Source organism: Sander lucioperca, chromosome 16 (genome assembly GCF_008315115.2).
Source record: "Sander lucioperca isolate FBNREF2018 chromosome 16, SLUC_FBN_1.2, whole genome shotgun sequence".
NCBI lineage: Eukaryota > Metazoa > Chordata > Actinopteri > Perciformes > Percidae > Sander > Sander lucioperca.
Window position 1 is genome coordinate 6,710,742 of NC_050188.1, and position 20,732 is coordinate 6,731,473.

Below are 20,732 nucleotides of genomic sequence, written 5' to 3' on the forward strand. Positions count from 1 at the left end.
CAGTGCGCGCACACACACACACACACACACACACACACACACACACACACACACACACACACACACACACACACCAGCATGGCTGAAAGGAGGGTGCCACCCCTCCACTGTCTTAGGAGGAATGCTTCCTGCGGATCAGCCGCTGATGTGTTGTGTGTTGTGTGTGTGTGTGTGTGTGTGTGTGTGTGTGTGTGTGTGTGTGTGTGAGACACAGTGGCAGCCCAATAGGAGATGCATAGATTAATAATAACCCCCCATGTTTCCCCATCATGCAACCACTTGTCCTCTCTTTTATTACAAAGCTTTGAAATCACCAAGCGTTTGTCGGGCAGCATCCATCTTAAGCATAACATTATTTTTCCAATAGTTTCACAATGCAGGAGACTAATTTCTGAGGAGACGGTATGACTAAATGCAATCTAAACTTCTTGTTAAACATATAAACCAGACCTTATAATTCTTTAAAAAAAAAAAAACTTTGAACAAGCAGATTTTACTCCCCGATGATCAAATTGGACCATGAATCATTTCTGCCGAGCTGTTTTTGGAAAAGTGAGGCGTAGAACGTTTGGGTAAAGTTGTTGAAAACTCATTAAAAAAAATGCTAATGAGTAAGCAAATTCCCTAATTCAAAGCAATGACCTGAATACCAAAATCTCAGCCACAAGGCAGTGTATAAAAAGATAATCAGCAACACAAACACACATAAACTATCTAAACATCTCTCCCCCAGACACTGGTCACAGCTGATACTTTACCAAGACCCAAATCCTCTCTCTCTCACACACACACACACACACACACACACACACACACACACACACACACACACACACACACACACACACACACACATCTGCAGAGTTTGGCTGGTGCTGCCACTGGACCAGCCTCCCTGTGCCTCCCCCTGCTCTCCCCAGCTCTTAGTCTCGGGCTCTCATTGGCCCGTCTTTGTCCTGTGGAGCACCACAGATCCAGTTAGTGAGGGAGACTGATGCTGGCAGGCCGTGAACACCATCTGCTCCTCTTCACACGGACAGAGCAGCTCAGCCACACTGAACTGACTGGGACTAAACTCACAGGATACTGCAGGCTTCTATTGATAGGTGAAAAATACCAGGCTATGACACTCAGCGTGCCATTGTGAATACGTCTGCATAACAGTAATGTCAGACATGGCTGAGTGGTGCAAGCTAATAAACTGTAAGAATGTAACAAGAATGCCATTTTTCTGAAATATGCTTAGTCACAATGCAGTCTGCATGGAGTGCTACTCAGGTGTGTAGAAAGTGTGTCCCTCCGGTGCTCTGCAGCTTGGGGATCCAAGTGTACAAAGGTTAAAGGATACTGAGGCACTCAGGAGGGTAACGTTTAAAAAGCTTTTATTATATTTCTTGGCTAAATCATTAAAACAAGGCAACACGTTTCGGCCATTGAGGCCTTCATCAAGGCGAGTATAAAATGTTAGCATTTGAACTGTATCTTATAGCCTATTGGCCAGTAGTCACATGGTTAGTAGGTAAAGAGTCACATGATTGTTGTGGACAGGTAGTCACATGACAGACGACATTCAGCAGTAAATCAATCAGCAGTCAAACCCAATGTAAAGACAAAAAGAGCAATAAACAAGGAAAGAAAAAAAAGAGCAAAAAATACATACCAAACATTTAAACCTCTTAGGCAGAGCAGCCTTTTCCATCATTTATCAGGACAACTAGAAAAAAATATATATACACAACTTCTCTATGTCTCTCAGCATTCAGGCATGAGGAACACACTGAAACAGCACGTCATTTACAGGATGCTGATGGTTAAAGGTCCTATGACATGCTGCTTTTTGGATGCTTTTATATAGGTCTTAGTGGTCCCCTAATACTGTATCTGAAGTCTCTTTTATATAGACCTTAGTGGTCCCTTAATACTGTATCTGAAGTCTCTTTTATATAGACCTTAGTGATCCCCTAATACTGTATCTGAAGTCTCTTTTATATAGGCCTTAGTGATCCCCTAATACTGTATCTGAAGTCTCTTTTATATAGACCTTAGTGGTCCCCTAATACTGTATCTGAAGTCTCTTTTATATAGACCTTAGTGGTCCCCTAATACTGTATCTGAAGTCTCTTTTATATAGACCTTAGTGGTCCCCTAATACTGTATCTGAAGTCTCTTTTATATAGACCTTAGTGGTCCTCTAATACTGTATCTGAAGTCTCTTTTATATAGACCTTAGTGGTCCCCTAATACTGTATCTGTAGTCTCTTTCCTGAAATTCAGCCTTGGTGCAGAATTACAGCCACTATGAGCCAGTACCACAATGAGCTTTTCTTAGGACGTGCCATTTCTGTGTCTGTAGCTTTAAATGCTATTGAGGAGGAGAGGGGGGGGGGTAAGGTGGAGGGTGGGGGTGTGGCCTTGGCCAACTGCCATGCTCAAGCCATGATGTCTCTTTCTCATGGGCGGGCCAAATTCTCTGGGCGAGCAAAGCAGAGAAAGGGGAGGTAACCTTTCCTCTTATGACGTCATAAGGAGGAGATTCCAATCGGCCCATCTGAGCTTTCATTTTCTCAAAGGCAGAGCAGGATACCCAGAGCTCGGTTTACACCTATCACCATTTCTAGCCACTGGGGGACCATAGGCAGGCTGGGGGAACTCATATTTATGTTAAAAAAAGTGAAATTTTCATGCCATGGGACCTTTAACAAGAAGAGGCCAATTAAGAAACTCAAAGAAAAGGCAAGAAGTCAAGTTCATTATTTAAACCAAGATATTGCATAGCTTTTAAAGTATAAATCCAAAATGATTAGCTGTGATTTTTTAAAGATATCAGGCATAGATATATAGGGAATTCTATAAGATGTGGAGACGGATTAAAAAAGCTCCTACAAAGAGAATCATTTTGGATCCTCTTGAGTGCCTCAGTGTCCTCAAATCCTTGCTTATTTGCTTCCTTGACAAGAGTCTCATTTTACAGTACAGTTACATATGAAGCTACAACCAGGAGACAGGTAGCCTAGCTTAGCATTACGGTTTGAAAAACAGCTAGTCTGGCTCTGGCCAAAGATAACAAAAGAGACCTACCAGCTCCTCCAAAGCTCAATGTTTAACAGGTTAGATCTAGTAGGGGTTTTATGGATTCTCTGCTTCCAGCTCCCAGACTTTGTGCTAAGCTAATAACACTGACTATGGATAAGTACTTCATACAACCATACTTCAAAAGATTAAACTATCCCTTTAATTGCATAAACAATCTTCAGTAACGTGAGCTCTGACGCTAATCATTTGAAAGGTTTTAGTGTTCAAATGACAAATTTTTACCAAATTTGGATTGGTTCTTTTCTTTTAGTGTAGAAACTTTTGTTTGTTGTAAATTTAACTTCCTTATGAAAATTCTGAAAATTACACCAACGGGTCATAACGATTTCTCAACAACCTGCACGCTCTGATCTAAAATCATCCTTATATCAACATTCTTTCTTCATACGTGCAAGAAAGTCTCCCATTTGTATCTGAAAATGAGTTCATGTATGTATGTATGTATATATGTATGTATGTATGTATGTATGTATGTATGAGTTCAAACCAAGAGTTTTTACGCTTTAAAGCAGTGTTTCTCAAATTGGGGTACGCGTCCCCCTAGGGGTACTTTGGAGTAGTGCAGGGGGTACGTTGGATCTTTTAAAAATGTTTATTTAAAAAATATCGGTGATGCATAATTCCTAAAATATTATATACTATAAAAATGAATGCATTCAGTGATACATTCTAAATATTAGAAATTATTTGAAAGCACATAAGTGTTTTATACTAACAATATCATTGTTTGGTAAATCAGACATTGATGGCGGAGCGCTGTATTGTGCCTCTTTAGCTAGGCATTTACTTGGGCGTACTTACTTGGGATTTGCTCGCAGCACCTGAGAAGCCCCGTGGTGAGGAGCAGAGAGTTCTCCTGGAGTTCACTCAGGTGCTGCGAGCAAATCACTCCGCCCAAGTAGCAGAAGTAGCAGTGCTTCACCTTCTGAGAATATAGTTCCCAGTATGTATATGGTTAGAAGATGGCTGGGTCTCATGTGACCTTGTTATTTGTACATGCTGTGACTATACAAATCACAACATGTAAATAGGAAAATGTTGGTGTTATTTTGTCACTTATTGGGAGCAGTAGGCTAGATGGAGCCGGTTACCTCCAGGATCTGTGCTAAGCTAGGCTAGTGGTGGGGGCAGACAGAGTTACAACACACACGGAGATGAGAAGGGTATGTATGGACTTATCTAACTCTGGGGGATACAGTGAATAAGACAAAGTCCCAATAAGTCGGCGGGTTCCTTTAAAGAACCAAAATAACTCATCATTGACCACTGCGCAGGTTCTGCGGTAACAACAGCCTTAACAGCGGCGTCTGCTCTCAAAGGCACCTTAGCCCTTATCTGTGAGAGTGGGTTATTCCTTCAGTTTCCCCACCCAGACCCAGACCCTGGGGATTTGTATCAGTGACCTTTGTGGGAATGAAGAATGGTGTCTGAGTGCTGACATGAGTAATCATTTTTCCTCTCCGACTGTGAAGCCATGCAGCCCTGTTGGTGACTCTGCTGCTGCAAAGTGTGAGGCTGAATCAGGCTGTCGGTAACCATCTGACCAGACCAGCCACAGCTCCGCTCAGTGACCTGACGGAGGACAGGGTCTTAGACATGCCTCCAGTGTGCAGCATGGACTGATGTCTCTCTCGCTGCACAAACATCCCACTGCAAGTGCCTTCAACAAAAACATAAATCAGTGGCCTCAATCACAAGATGAAACGACGTCCACATGGCAACAGTAAAAATAGATCTAACTGCAGGCCCTGTTGTGACAAATATTTTCAGCACAGCGAGTGAACACTGATCTGCTCCTCCGGTCGTCAGAATACTGTTCAGCTAAAAATAGTCCGAAATCAAATAGGTCGATTGAAGCTGAATTGAGTCCAAGCATTCCCATTTACATAACGCTTGACAGTTTTATTGGAGAGCTGTATGAAATTGTTGAGCAGGAGCCACAAAGATTCTGAGATATCACATAAAACGTACTGTTTAACGCTAGATTGGATCCAAACATAAATAAATTAAGAAGATGGCAGAAGCACATGAGGTCATTTAACTTCTGGGAAACGCAGATGAACAACGGCTTCGATAATCGAGTTAAAAAGGAACAGAACATTTCTATCTGCGAGGGACGAAGATCAGGTTTTCAAACAAACACACAGAGTTGAATCGGGCTTACAGCCACATTGTTGTCAGAGTATAGACAAATAAAAAAGGGTGATAGCAGGAATAAGAAAAGCTGACCAAAATATAAGTCCTATTCTGAAAGCCACAGTACAGCCCTTAAATCATGCACCAGTTGTTACCGCTCATTCAGCTTTGTTAACCTACACTGTAAAGGCTGTGTGGGCTGATGTCACTGCCATGTATCAGCAGAATAGGAACAGTGGGCTGCAGCAGACTGCTCCCAATCGATTCCTAGGACAGTTTGCTTTCAGGCCTTCTGCCGTCTGCACTTCTCATAACATCTATCTTATATTTTCTCTATTGACACCCCATTCTCCTCCCTTTCCCTCAGAGCCCAGGGAGGTCAGAGGTCACAGTCAGAACTGGGAGGGATCACAGACACTTTAGCATGGTGGATGCTTGTCAATATAGGGGCTTGAATCTGCATGGTCTGTCTCAAGCGTGGTCTATTCCAGCGGTTGAAGAAGTATTCAGATCCTTTACTTAAAAATACTAATAATACACTGTAAAAAAAGTCCTGCATTGGAATTTTACTTAAAGTGCTCATATTATGCTCATTTTCAGGTTCATAATTGTATTTAGAGGTTGTACCAGAATAGGTATTTTTGTCGTACTGCACATTGCTGCAGCTCCTCTTTTCACCCTGTGTGTTGAGCTCTCTGTTTTAGCTACAGAGTGAGGCATCACACTTCTGTTCCATCTTTGTTGGGGGTCGCACATGAGCAGTAGCTAGGTAAGGACTACTAGCCAGTCAGAAGCAGAGTATGAGGGCGTGCCACGTTAGCAGCTATAGGTGAGCATTATAACGTGTGTTACAAAGTGACGCACGTTCGTCACGTAAGTAAAGGCTGGACTACAACAGAGCTGTTTGGAGCAGTTTGTGAACAGTGTTTTCTGTTGGAGATGGTAAGTCCCTTTGGGGTGGACTTTGGGCTTTTTCACTTTGTAAACCTATAACGTGAACAAAAAGATATATAACACTATAAAGGAAAGGGGAAAAGCCAAAAAGCATAATATGAGCAGTATGTAAGTATCATCAGGAAAATGTACTTAAAGTATTAAAAGTAAAATCAATCAATGCAGTAAAACCCTCACATTTTAGAAACTGGAAACGATCCAAACTGTTCTGTCAGCCAACTAAGTGTTTAATGGTCTAATCATGTCAGCTGGACTTGTAGGCCGTTATATTGCTGGGTTGTTTAATTTATAATAAAACATTGTATTTTATAAATGACATGTGTTTTGTGTGCAATAATCTTAATTTGTAAAGTAAGTAGTAACTAAAGCTGTCAGATGAATGTAGTTGAGTAACAAGTACAATATTTCTCTCTGAAATGTAGCAGAGTAGAAGTAGAACATGGCATGAAAAGAAAAGACTCCAGTAAAGTACAAGTACCTCAAATTTGTACTTAAGTGCAGTACTTGAGTAAATGTACTTAGATTACTTACATTCCACCACTGGTCTCTTGCTGTTTCTTTTCAGTGGCTGCTCCAACACCGGCCTGTTTATATTTCATTCGTGGCTTTAAAGCTCCTGTGTATGGCACGGTTTTTCTTCTCATTTTGTTTCACTGTGAAATATGTCTTTTTTTCATACTTATAGTGATGTCTTCTCCTGTTACCCTGAAATAAGGTAATGTTTCACTTGCTGCCATGTTACTTTTAACTTGATCTCTAGACATGTTTTAAGACTTGAGGAAAATCCTCTGCTTTGAATAATATTTTTTTTTTCAGCAAAAAAAAGTGTATTCATTTAGTTCAAATTGTTTGTTAAAATCAATTATAACCTAAATGCCTAAAAAAAAAAAATAAAAAAAAAAATAAAAACCCAGTAGATTAGGCAATGTTTGGAGCATTGACTAAGATCACTGTAAAAGGGAACAATGACCCAAACAATATCCATTTTATTTCTCTATTAACTGCTTTCCAATATGTATTGCTGAATCACCTCGTTTGCTCTCTATTTATTCATTTTTTTTCCTAGTTTTATCTATTGTAAACACTGTTAATCGATGTCGACTCATGGAATGGTTAAAGTTCATTGTCTAACGTGAAGTCACCAAAATATAAAATAAAAACTACCATTCCCAGAAGCGCCTAGGAGTGAGGAGCCAACCAATGATTGGCAGCAATCGGCGTGACGGCACTCGCTTTGGTCCATTTATGTGCGGGCTTGGTAAGCTCGAGCAGAAGGCTCGTGGTAGATTCAGAGAGAGGAGCACAACATCCAGAGCTTGTTGAAAGTGGGTGTGACAGACAGCATCGTTACAAGCGAAGAAGTAGCCTACACAGGAATTCTTTTCCCGTCTGTAAGTACAACTATTGTTGAATACATATAACGTTGTAAAGAGATGCAGGCGAGACAAGCTTAATATTTTTGGACAGCATGCTCAATTTTCCTTAAGCGTTTTTTGTTGTGAATGGCGTGCATTGCTTTTGTTAGCGTAGCACGTGAGTTATCTATTAAACTGGACAGATTGTGGGTGAATATCTTCGACCTGTTGAGGCATTTTTGTTCGTTTGGGGGTCAATTCAACGAAAAATCGACAGAAACGGCTGTTGTTCACTGCACTTTATGTGGGCTGGTTGGCGGGTTGTTGGCCTATTGTATGGTGGCAGACAGTGGCACAGTTGGCACCGACAGAGAAGACAGACTGGACTGGACTGGGCTTTCAGCAACGTTAATTCTTCCATTTCCGATAAAATGAGACTGCTAACGCTATCCACAAATTAACAATTTTTGTTCTCCACTGAATAGCACCAGTTTGTGTGCGAAGTTTTTATTTTATTTTTTTAATGATATTTTCAGTGGAATCAACCTCGCGTCAGCCCGTCTTTGTTTGCAGCTGCGTGTAACGTTGCTGTGAAAAGCGCCTTTGTTTGATGCTGCCCGTTATGTTTGAGCTAATGACAACACAAAGCTCATTGCCAACGGAGTCTAAATGAAGGAGATAAATGATTTTTGTCAGCGAGGACATTAAGGCGACGTCAGGCAGCAGTTTCTCTCCCAACCGTGGTGTCAATTTGGCAAGGTGTGGGCTTTCAACAAACCTTATTCTAATCAAGTCAAAATGAGATTTCTGTTGCTTCGGCATTGTATGGAACGCACAGCTCATACAACTGCTACATTTTAGCTGGTTTATAGCATTTATGAACAATAAGGGGAGGGGTCTTTTCACTCCATTTGATTTTGGTCATCGTTTATGACTCACATTAACCATTTGACCAAGATGCGTGGCAGCTGTTGTCATTGCGCAAACGATTTTTCAGATGCAAGTCGATATTGAAATTTCAAATATAGCATTCTGACATTACATTTGAGCCCAATGATCCAGCTATTCGAGCACTCCTTGCATGTTTATCCCGCTGTTGCAGTACACTGGTGTGTACGGCCCTCCTCGACTCCAACACATGGTGCAAGGAACAGGTGCACCCTGGTGGATCATTTCCCCCCCCGGATATGCTCATTGCTTGGGCTACTAATCTCATTTCAGATGGTGCATATTGGCTGTTTAGTAGGCCGACTCCAGGCCTGTCTGCACCTGGCACTGCCAGTCGTACCCGCCCTGATCACAGCCTTTTGTTTCAAAAAATGTGACTTGCGTCGTTCATTAACTATTAACGCGGCGGTAGGTAGGCTTTTGGAAAGCCCTCTCCTTTTTGTCTGATGGAAGCAGTTCGGTTGCTCACAGATCTGAATGTCGCTGCTGCCACAAGTTGGAAGATAAACAATGCTGTGGGCGTAACATGCAGTCAGAGGATGCCACTGCCGTTTTGTGTGGATAGATGGGCGGTGGTTACTTGCAGTGCTTGAGACGGCCACGGGGTGTTGCCACTGCGTCTTGTCGTTTTTTGTTTTTTTTTTTGTTTTGTTTTTTGTTTTTAGCTTGGCTTATTTTAGATGGGGGTGGTTGCATTATAAATGTTTTGAAACTTCCGCTAGAGGGCACTCATTTTAAACCATGTGCTAATATGAATTCAACCAATTGATCACAAACAATTTTTTTTTTTTATTTCTGCTTCAGGTAAATTGACCTGCAGAGCACTCTTAAGATGGCAGCCTCAGCTGAAGGTGAATTATATCTAAGATTTGAACGTCAATTATTGCTCAATGGGTTCGTTGTGCCTGAATGCAGTGATTTACCTTTTTTGTATGTTCAGATATCCTGGTCAAGGAGCTTGACAAGCGGGCCTCTGGCCAAGCCTTTGAGGTCATCCTGGCTGCTCCTGCCCCAGACGCCAAAGCCGATTTCCCCCTGTCTCCTCCCAAGAAGAAGGATGTCTCGCTGGAGGAAATTCAGAGGAAGCTGGATGCTGCAGAGGAGAGACGCAAGGTAAATGTATTCATTATAATGCACCTGGAGGCCAGAGTATCATAGAAACCTAGTGTTTTGTTTGTATTGCAATTTGTAATTTCAAACTATGAGCTGTTTAAGTCTGAAAGGCTTTAGTCTCAACAGTTTTTCAGCATTTGGATGTTCGGGGAAACCAATGGGATGAGCTGAAGCCAACTTTTTTTTTTAAACCTACTTTTTCAGAACCATGAAGCTGAGGTTCTGAAGCACTTAGCTGAGAAACGTGAGCATGAGAAGGTCGTGCTACAGAAAGCTATGGAGGAGAACAACAACTTCAGTAAGATGGCAGAGGAGAAGCTCAATCAGAAGATGGAGGCCAACAAAGAGAACCGCACAGCACTTATGGCAGCAATGAATGAGAAATTCAAGGAGAAGGTCAGTGTTGTTAAAATGCATGCAATTGTAAAAACCTTTCACCAGGATGTTGGAACTTAACCCTCCATTTTTTCTGTTCCTTAATAGGACAAGAAGTTGGAAGAGGTGCGAAAGAACAAGGAAACCAAAGAAGGCACTGACGACTGAAAGTTGCAAACGGGGGATTGTATAGGTTTTTTACGTATCCAAAGATTGATTTATTTTTTGTTCGGCCAGTATTTTTTGTTGTGCTCCCTACCCACCTTTTTGAAATAAATCCCAAGTTCCATTTTGTGAATTTTTCAATTCTCCTGCTTAAAGTGTACATGCGCTGGTTTTACATGTGGATCATTTCCCCCCACTCGTTGGGTCTATTACATTTGATATGTAGCTTTGTCAGTGCAGCTTTTGCCCTTTTTGAAAATTAGCAGTGTACTTATCCTTTTTGAGGAAGCATGTTTCTATGCATAGGTCTTTAATCCCTGCCTATTTCATAGTGCGTTTTGAAAAAAAGAAATGTCCCTGTGAACCACACCTGTTTGCACTTGTTGTATATCAAAATAAAAGTAGCACATAGTTTGACCAAGGCGTCGGCTGTTATACACGCAGGTGTTTAGTGCAGCTTTGCTACTCGGCTTTTGCTCCTGCAGATCATGTTTTGTGCCACTGCTGATTCTTCGCTTTTGTAGAAATATGGGGTTGTCCTCAAAGCACATAACTTGTTGCTGAATAGCTGTGAATTAACATGCCAGACGTGGATGTCATCTTGAATATCACCGAACAGGGGTCTTCACATGGAATGCAAATGAGCAATACACTTTGGCATCTCGATAGATACAGTGGCTAGTTGACTTGTACTGTTGTTCCAAAACAAATAAAATGTAAACACTGCTTTGCTTGCTTTTGAAACTTTCTTGTACTATGTTAAGTATAGTTCTACTGTAGAACTTTCGGCAGGTTGAGCAACAACACATGCACTTAATGAGCAGATCCAGTTAAAGGTTTCATTCCAATACTGGTTTTTAGGAGGCACATTAAATGAGACTTGCGTGTGGGGTTTGGCCTGTTTTTAATAACATGATGCAACCAAAATGCCCATTTGGGTATTGATGTATCCCTTCAGAGTAAAGTAACAGATTATAGACTTATCTAACATAACTGTCCATATAGCTACAGTACAGACTGTAATGACAGTGTATTGCTCCCTGCTGGAGGAAAGATTGTCCCTTAGTAATTATTCTAACTTGTCACATAAAAACAGTGGATCATCACAGATTAAGTGAAGTAATACCTCATGATGCTACTTGTGAACTATGAAATCCAACATTAAAGGAACAACTTCAAGTTAACTGAGATGTACTGTAGCTGTGACATCACTACACATAATCACAACTAATTATCTGTGAACCAGCTTAAAGTGCTCATTTTCAGGTTCATAATTGTATTTAGAGGTTGTACCAGAATAGGTTTACATGGTTTAATTTTCAGAAAACATTTTTGTTCTACACTGCTGCAGCTCCTCTTTTCACCCTGTGTGTTGAGCTCTCTGTTTTAGCTACAGAGTGAGACCTCTCACTTCTGTTCCATCTTTGTTTGGAGTCACACATGCACAGTAAGGACTACTAGCCAGTCAGAAGCAGAGTATGAGGTAGTGCCACGCTAGCAGCTAGGTGAGCATTATAACGTGTTAAAGTGAGGTACGTTCGTCACGGAAGTAAAGGCTGGACTACAATAGAGCTGTTTGGAAAACCTATAACGTGCACAATAAAGGAAAGGGGAAAAGCCAAAAAGCATATGAGCACTTTAATACAAACAGTAGTCTTTGTCTCCCTCTGCTGGTGGTTTGATTAGTCCTGTATCAAGCTGGCATTGTAAAAAGCTGAATCAAATTTAATGCAACGCCATATTTGGGAATCATTCAGTTATAGTTATTATGGTATTTATTTACTTTATTCCAGCTCAAACATGTTAAACACCGCAAAGAAGTTGCATATTGCAAACCTCAAATAAACAATCCAATTACAATGAAGTGAAAACAAAGTACTGAGTTGCACATACAGCATTCTAAATATTTTTTATCATAATCTTTATATGGAGTTGGACACAGCAGCAATTACAGGGAAGGCTATCCTACTCTTTTATACAGTATATTGGTGTCTATGAGATACATATAAGGTGCATTTCAGTAAAAACTTTGCAAAAAGTAACTTGTAACTATAAAATACAGATTTAATGATTGAGGCCATCTGTTTCTTGTCAAGTCGAGTCAATATTATATAGCCCTATCAAGAATTTGTCTCAGAGGACTATAAAATCTGTACAGCATATGGCGCCCTCTCTCCTTAAACCCTTCATTTGGATAAAGAAGGAAACCTCCTAAACTTTTTCGAAAGATTTCCCCTAATGAGAGCTGCTCCTGTGATTGGCAGCCATACTGAAGGAGAGAGGCTGAGTTCCAAATCACATACTTTTACTTTTTACTTTAAGTACGTATTGCAGCTGCCTTCATAAAGTATGTACTGTTTCATACAGTATGCATACAATTGGGACATACTTATTCATAACATTGCGTCTTGAACTTTGACCCTTTTGCTTATTTATACTGCGCAAGGGATTGTGGGTCAGAATAGCCAGAAAACCATGCTGGCTTTCATACTGCAAAATCTGACCGCATGCAGCAGTATATCCTGGTATTTTTGGCATACTGCTTTTGACATGCTATGCATTCGGACATAGTATATCTTTTTTCTGGCACTCAATGGTATGGTAGTATGGGTATTTGAATGCAGGGCAAGTATTCAGATAATTTAATTCTTAAGTAAAAGTATAGCAATATCACAGTAAAAAATATTCCAAAACAAGTAAAAGTGCTGCTTTCAAAACCTAAAAGTACAGAAGTGTTAGCAGCAAAATGTACTGACAAGTATGAAATGCAAAAATACACAATTAGTATTGCATTTAATATGTAAGCAGTACTTTAAATTAGTTGCTCAAGATGGAGCTAATTCTAACATTTATATACTGCTGGGCAGGGGCGTAGCACAAAATTCTGGGCCCTGTAGAAAGACATTTTCTATGGGCCCCTCCCGCATCCACAGCTATTCATTCTAGCATCTTTTTGGGCCCTCCTTACATGAGGGCCCTGGGTACTCAGTCCCCTTCCCCCCCCCCCAGTCTGACGCCCCTGCTGCTGGGTAATTAGATCATAGCAACGCAAAATGATGAACTAATCGTATGTAAAATCTTAATCTAGTGATGGACGGACGGACAGATTAAGTTGTTGCCACAGTCTGTACACAGCCTCAACCCTCCACCCCCTCTCCTTTTGCACATGGACTATGGACTGTCTGACTACTCTCTGATCACTATGCACTTTATTAATGCACCTCAACAATGCACTACATATGATCATACTGCATTCTGTCTCTACTATTATATGGACTATGGACTGTCTGATTTCTCAGAACTCTATGCACTTTATTTGCTAATGCACTTTAATAATGGACTAACATGATCATACTGCATTCTGTGTTTTATGTCTTTTTTAAGCACTGCTATAAAGAAAAAGCACGTTTAATGATTGCACTACTGGTTAGATGTTAAAGTGCATTTCGTTGTACTGGTTGTCCTTACTTGTGCAATGACAATAAAGTTGAATCTAATTAGTACATGAATATATTATACACCCCCAACTAACTATAGTTGTTGAATAACTGTAATGGGAGTTAAACATGTCATTCAAGTATAAAGTAGCAAAAAATGGAAATAGTCAAGTTAAATATATGTACCTCTAAAGTGTACTTAAGTACTTGAGTTTTATTCATAGTGTGTGAGGTGAGATCTAGAGAGATTGCTTTGTATTCTCATCATGTGTCCTCAAGTTCTGCTCTTCTGTCCTATTGTAGGAAATGGGTTCTTTTTAGTTATCATTTTAACCAGTAGAGGGCAATGTTGTTCTTTACTTCCTCTCTCTCTCTGCCTCTCTCCAAGTATCCATCGTATCAATTCAAATTAGGACTATCTTTAAAATCTTGGATTAAATCCATGTCTTTCTTTTTTTTTTTTCACCCACTTTTGCGAACTGCAGCAAGAAAAGTCTCACCTCGCTAAACTGTAATCAGTACTATTTGGTTGCATCACTTACAAACTTTCTATGAGTAATTGACTATGGATTTAGGGTCACATACCCTCACTGGATATGGGTTGCTTCCAGTAACCCATATGGAAGAACTCAAGCTGTTGAATCAGTACTGATTTGTTGGACTATACAACATGCTGAATAGCAGCTGCTTGAAAAGGAACAACATTGACTCACTTTTTCGGGGGCCTTTTGATTGCATCTAACAATTTTATTTAGTGGAGTTTACTCAGTTGTCATGGCGATTGCTTAGCTGTCATCACATGACCACAGTTCCATACTTTGTATAGCAGGACTAATGGTCTTCAAGCATGCTAGGGGGTGTTTGGTGTTTTAAGCCCTCAACGTCATCTTCCAGGCAGCGCTACCTGGAAGGCACTAGGATTAGGCAATGGTAAGGGTTAGGGTTAAGGTTAGGCGCCTTGAAGTCGATTGCAGCGCTGCCTTGAAGTCGACGTTGGGGGCTTAAAACACCATCGAGCATGCTAGGGGCTCTGTGAGGCTGTACTTGGTTGCTAACGTTTACTAACAAGCACCAAACATAAACTACAGCTGAAGAACATGGAAATGCTGCAAATTAGTGTTGCAGGTATTCAGTCGTAAATCTAAGTAATGGACGGATTCCAATTTTGACATGATGATGGCGCTGCATGAAAAGTCAGGAGTTCAGCAAATTCATCCTTTACCTTTCTTACCAAAGTAGTGCATTTATGCAGGGTCTTTTAAACACGAGAGAATCCGCCTTCCTTTTCCTGGTTTTGCTGGTGTCACATTTGACGTCACGAGAAAACATGGTTAGTAAGCAGAAACACCAGAAAGCAGCAAAAGTGTTACGGTGGTCACTTCTTTTTTTATATCTGTTCCCTAGGCCTCCTGCACACTGGCCTTTGTGGCGTGAGCGTGTCAGCTGTGTGGCGTGTCCGTTTTTATTTCGGCTCTCATGTTAACAGGTCAGAGCTTGCACAGTGCCTGCGTGAAACGCATGTCTAAGAAAACGCGTGCATGCTAGAAATAGGACCAACGCCTATTTTTCACGTGACGCAAGCGTGTTGGAAGCGTTTCCATTCAAAATAGAATACGAAAAGATGTTTATATACATTTTGACAAAAATACATATTAATAAATGACATTTTGATGTTTGAAAGTCTCTAGGTTTTGACATAAATGCAGATATAAATGTAATAAAAAAAATTTTTTTTTAAATAAAATGATCTATTTTCAAATATTGCACCTGTCAATATAGAACGAAATATTTTGTAGCCTATTTTGCCGTCAAAACTGCCGACGTTGTCTTTGCTGTAATTAAATCAGTATATATTGATGTTTAACATGAAGTATACTACCGCTTGAGTGCAGTTTATCAATGGGAAACATACATGTGTACAGACAAGGCTAGCAGCAGCAGTGCCACTTCAGACACGTTTCTGGTGTGCAGAGACATAGAAAACGCCACGCAGCCGCCACGCAACTGACACGCAACAGAAACGCCACGCTCACACCACGCAGTCCTTATTCAGTCTCTTTCAAACTCGGTGGCGACTAATTTGAAACGATGTTTGAGCGCTGCTTGGCCAGAGACGGAAAAGGCGGCGGAAAATGAGCGCGTCCACCCGGGTGTCATGTTTCCATCACTGCCGATTGGAGCTGCAGCAGATAAATACCTGGGACTACTGCATTTGATCATGGGAATGAATGCCGATTGTAACCTTTTCGCTCCTCTCGGGGCCATGGATATTTGTACAAAATTCAATTTCTATCTGTCCAGTTGTGGCTGAGACATTTCAGTCTGGACAAAAGTGGTGGAAGACTGACCCACCAACATCGCTGTCCCTAATACCTGTACCATGGCTAAAATGCATCATATTTTATAAAATTTGCCATTTTGAAATTTTAATCCACAGGGTAGCTTGTACTTATAGCTTTGAACAAAATGTGGAAAACAGTTCGCTCTGAACTGTAGTGAAGTAACTTTATAAAATGGAAGTACTCAAGTTCAAGTACTTTAAATTTCCTTCCCACTCATGGGGTGACAAAACTGTAACATGAGAGTGGAAACTACAAACAAACTATTCCTCACTGGGTCCATAAACCCCTATAACACCATCATGAACCACTCTCACCTTCCATATTAACTGTAAAATACCATTTAAATCCTGACAGAATTCCTGTCAAACCGTATAAGCCCATATAAGAGCTCCCACAGAAAGTACCTGGCTGAACACATGCTGCGTGTAATGCAGGCGACAATCACGGTGTCACCGTGAAGCCCGGCACTTGTCTGAAATTTGCAACGAGACAAAAAGAACGAGTGACAAAAGAAATATCACGGCTGTTAACGTCCTTGTCAGAGAACTCATTCTTCATGCCTGATTCGTTCTGCTGTTCTCACACAGAGGAGAATAATTATGGTAAATCTATTGAGACTCGACGCCGTTGAAGAGAGAAAAAGGAACAATGTGTGGGTTAAAAAGTGAAAAACGCTGTTAACGTCTCCAACTGTGTTGTTTTAGCATGATAACAAACAGAGACAAATGACCTGTAATAACCCCCTGTGATGTGCCTTTGTTCCAACAGCAGTGGTGACCCAAGACAACCTTCTGCATGACAGCTCAATGCGCCGCACAAGAGCTCTGATGATTACTGACACACAGCATAAAAGGACTGGTCTTAAATAATGTTAAATACACACAGTGTTAGCTCCCCAAAGTTTGATGTAAAACAAGCTCTAATCAACGGAATTAACACTGTAGGCCTGCACTTTGAATGGTTGTACTCAGCCTAACGCAGTGTTGACAGTATGGACTGGGCGCTCATTATGGCTCATTGCTTAGTGCACAGCCTGCACAGTACTAATCGCATGCATTTACCGCAATCAATCCTCGTCTTACTTTGCTGTGGTTATCTTTTTCTTTTTTTTTTTGGCATTTTAGGCCTTTATTTCTGACAGGACAGCTTAGACTTGAGAGGGGGAAAGAGAGGGGGAATGACATGTAGCAAATGGCCGCAAGTCGGAGTGGAACCCGCGGCCACTGCGTGGAGGACTGATCCTCTGTATAGTATGTGCCCGTGCTCTACCAGGTGAGCTACCCAGGCGCACTTATCTTTAAAAGGAAATACAGAGCAATTCTCTTTTTGAAGTCAATTGTTTTTTTTGACGCAGTGGTTCCCATTGTCTACTGACTCGGTGACTCTAGCTGTCTTCTGTGGTTCTGAAGGAGCTTTGTAAAAAATACCTCCTGATGAACTTATCAACATCAACACACCCAACATATTGCACGACCAACAGGTGCAGTCTGGGCTAAGATGCTACTTGACTTGTACCGTCAGTGAGGTGTGCCCGGCCTTTTTGCAATATTTGATAAGCCCTGCCATAGCTTAGGATGCCGAGCATTTATTGTCAAAACTTTCTGCCTTAACCTTCAATTAGTTTCTTATTCTTTCATTATCTGGCTCAGTCTAGAAGTATGTTATAAGCCTGGCAGTCCTGCCAACGAGAGGAACACTTTCTGAAAGCCACTGCTTCTCAAACCCCCTCTGTTGTTTGTGTTCCACTAGTCTCACATTGCCAGACCTTCCTCCACAGTGCTGCACAGGAAGGTCTGGCTAGTCCACGCAGCATTCCTGGGTGGGAGAAAAACGGGCTCTGGTTTATTGGCATTTCTTTAAACCAATTACAATCATCTTGGGCGGTGCTAAGCGCCGGATGGAGCAATGGTGCCGCTGCAAAATAACCTCGGGAAGGAACTTGTTTTGGTGGAACATGTGTACGTTCAAAGTGAGTATAAAGCTTCCTATACATGATCCGCGCTAAAACCGCTCTGCGCTAGCTGTTTCATTGTTTTCCAATGGGAAGAGCGGTGGAGACAATTTGGAGGAAGCGCTACTGTTGGCGTTGCGCACCGCTCGGAATTGCCGCCCTTACGCTATACCCTCATTTTAGTAGTTTTACGTGACTCATTTTCAGCCAATCCCTGATATTTAACCTACCAACACTAAGGACTTCTATTGTCTAAACGTAACTGGTTCCGTTTCAAAACGTTCAGTACGTGTTTAAAACTGCGCCTGCTACGTTAAATAGAACGGTGACATGTTGTGCTTCTAACATTAGCTAATTAGTAAACAAAATGGTAAAAAAAAGTCTCCAATATTTCACAATAAAACCAAAAACTGGAGAAAGTCAGAAAACAATAGTATACTTTGGTTGTGTAACTTTCCCAAAATATCCTAATTTTGTCAAAATATCTATTTCGCTAACCATTCCTTTAATCCTCAGATTTATCTTAGGGCCGCCAGGAGGGACCTGACCCCCATGTTGAGAACCACCGCTTTAAGGTTTAACTCTATTATTCAAATGGCAATTTGTGTGAATTTCTAATGTTTTAATTGTGCATCTCAAAAATCCTCGTAAATAATGTACAGAACTTAATCATTTCCCTGCCACTTGCTCATCTTATCGTCTTCCATTTGAATTTCTTTGACTTTATGTTTTATTTAAAGAGAGCCATCTTGAACCTGGTAAGATCACAACAAAGAAGAAAGACGTTCCGGCCTGTATCTCCTTGAGTAAACATAATGCAGAATGGGTTGAGTCTATCCTGACATCATCTTAATGAAAATGTCTGTGTGGAAACAACAAATAGGGCCAGGCTAAGGCTAGGGCTACAGGGAGTGTAGACGGTGTGTGCAGATAGGCGGAGGCAGGGAGGGATGAGGCAAGCGGAGCTGAGTGGAGCTGAGCTGGGTCAGTGCAGGCGCTGTAGAAGGCACATTAAGGCGGAGAAAAACAGATCAGCAGAGATGATGAGGAAGAGTGAGATAAAGCCAGAATAGGGATGACAGGGGGGGCAGGAATGATGAGCTCGCATGTGAAAATACTATTACAGAGCTGACTGAGTTTTTAATGTAGCAAAGGAATGCTGTTAATATTAGATGTAGCAGGTGGTTGAACACGTGTACTGATAATGTTAGGCTGCTCACTGAGCTAGGGCTTGACCAACGCTGGGTTTTTAAGGCAGATACTGATATAGAGCAGACACTTTGTAGCTGCCAGGAACTGATGTTTTCTGCTGTAGAAATGTATTGTTTCCCTGGAGTTTATTTGTTCTCAGAGCATTAGGGGGGCGGCTGTGGCTTAGGAGATAGAGCGGTCGGAGGTGGTTTGATCCCTGGCCCCTGCAGTCTACATGTCGAAGTATCCTCCCCTCCTGATGAGCACCTTGCATGGCAGCCTCTGCCATCAGTGTCTGAATGTGTGTGAATGCCGGTTTGTATCGTAAAGCGTTTTGAGTGTGCTTTAAGACTGGAAATGCACATATAAAATGCAGTCCGTTTACCACTTCGGATGTAGCTTTCTGAAGGTTGGTATAGCAGATACCAATAGCAATTAAATATGGACATTTTCATCATAGGTATTTATCATTATTATTACACCGCTAGCAGCTTCAAACACTGGAAGGAAGAGGTTTTGGTGCCATTAGAAGCTTTTCATAGAGAAGCAGGGCTACTAAGTTCAAAACAGCCAGTATTCACTGCCAGTTTTCACTATCTAATTTCACTTCTGAGCTTTGAAATAACTGGAGGTATTCATTTGAAGAAGGTAACAGTTCAGCTTTCATTTGGTATGTTTTCAAACCCCTTTTCAACGCAGACACAAACAGCACATTTCAGTCATTGATTTCTTCAGTTATGTTTTGTAATCAAAGGCAATAGCTGGAACATCTGCTTTTCATCTCTACACTGAAGAAAATGCTGAAGTCAACCTGAAATAGCTAGATTTTTGCGTTTCAACCAATGTCTCTTTTCATTTTAGTGACTCCATATTTGTCTCTATGCACCGATAAAGAATGGCTATGATACGGCAGGTTAGTGACTCTGATACTTAACAGATACTAAACCCATATCCAAGTTAAGTTATTTTACTGCTAAATATTTTTGAATCTGAAGTATTTCACCCACAATGTTCTTCTTGTCAGGACTGAAAAGCCTTTAAACCATGGTCTGAAGTCTCCCCTGACAGCCAGGCTAATTGAAATGCTTTAGGCAATGTTAATTGGTGAATCAGGACTAAACCACAAAGGGCTGCTGCACTGCTCTCTGTGGGCTGAAACTCTCAGCCATAGTGCACGTTACCCCACCCCAATCAGCAATGCCGTAAGCAGGCATTTCCAAACAGCTGCAGCCAAGACACCTGCTGGGATATCTAACACATCCTCTAACTAAACGACAGAATAGGTCGATTGTCAATGACTCCCAAAACGACATATATGACCGTTCTATTTGCTGCCGCGTGGTGGCCGTTTCAAACAGTGTGACCGTAACATGTCATCATGACCGCGGTGGAAATTTGAATCATGTGACCATTCCATTTAATGTAACTGAGGCAGTTTTTTAATACATAGTTAACATTGTAGTTGTAGATTGGCTTGAGACGTAAAACTTAAATGAGGATGTAACGTGACGTTGCCGACGTCATTGTCACGGAATAAGGTCGGTTAAAAACTCAGTTAATTTCAGCCAATGACAGTTGACTTTTGGTTTCACACGGGACACAAACCCCAGTCTCCTGAGTGAAAGTCCTCTTTACTTTGTCACCTCGCTTCCTCGTTTGTAATTGTAATTAG

General features: G+C 41.2%; 1 protein-coding gene across 3 annotated transcripts; it reads left to right on the plus strand.

The window, feature by feature from the left end:
* Positions 1 to 7,427: 7,427 nt before the first annotated feature.
* LOC116035775 (stathmin-like) lies at positions 7,428 to 10,865 on the plus strand. 3 transcript variants are annotated; one of them, XM_031279094.1, is made up of 5 exons: positions 7,428 to 7,574; positions 9,291 to 9,337; positions 9,427 to 9,599; positions 9,804 to 9,995; positions 10,083 to 10,865. In XM_031279094.1, the coding sequence occupies exons 2-5, from the start codon at positions 9,319 to 9,321 to the stop codon at positions 10,140 to 10,142; spliced, it is 444 nt and encodes a 147-aa protein (XP_031134954.1). In that variant the 5' UTR covers positions 7,428 to 7,574; positions 9,291 to 9,318; the 3' UTR covers positions 10,143 to 10,865. The 3 variants fall into 3 exon arrangements, with proteins under 3 accessions (XP_031134954.1, XP_035848725.1, XP_035848724.1); XM_035992832.1 differs by having other exon boundaries at positions 7,432 to 7,507; positions 9,284 to 9,337; XM_035992831.1 differs by lacking the exon at positions 7,428 to 7,574 and adding an exon at positions 8,876 to 8,894.
* The last annotated feature ends 9,867 nt before the right edge of the window (positions 10,866 to 20,732 follow it).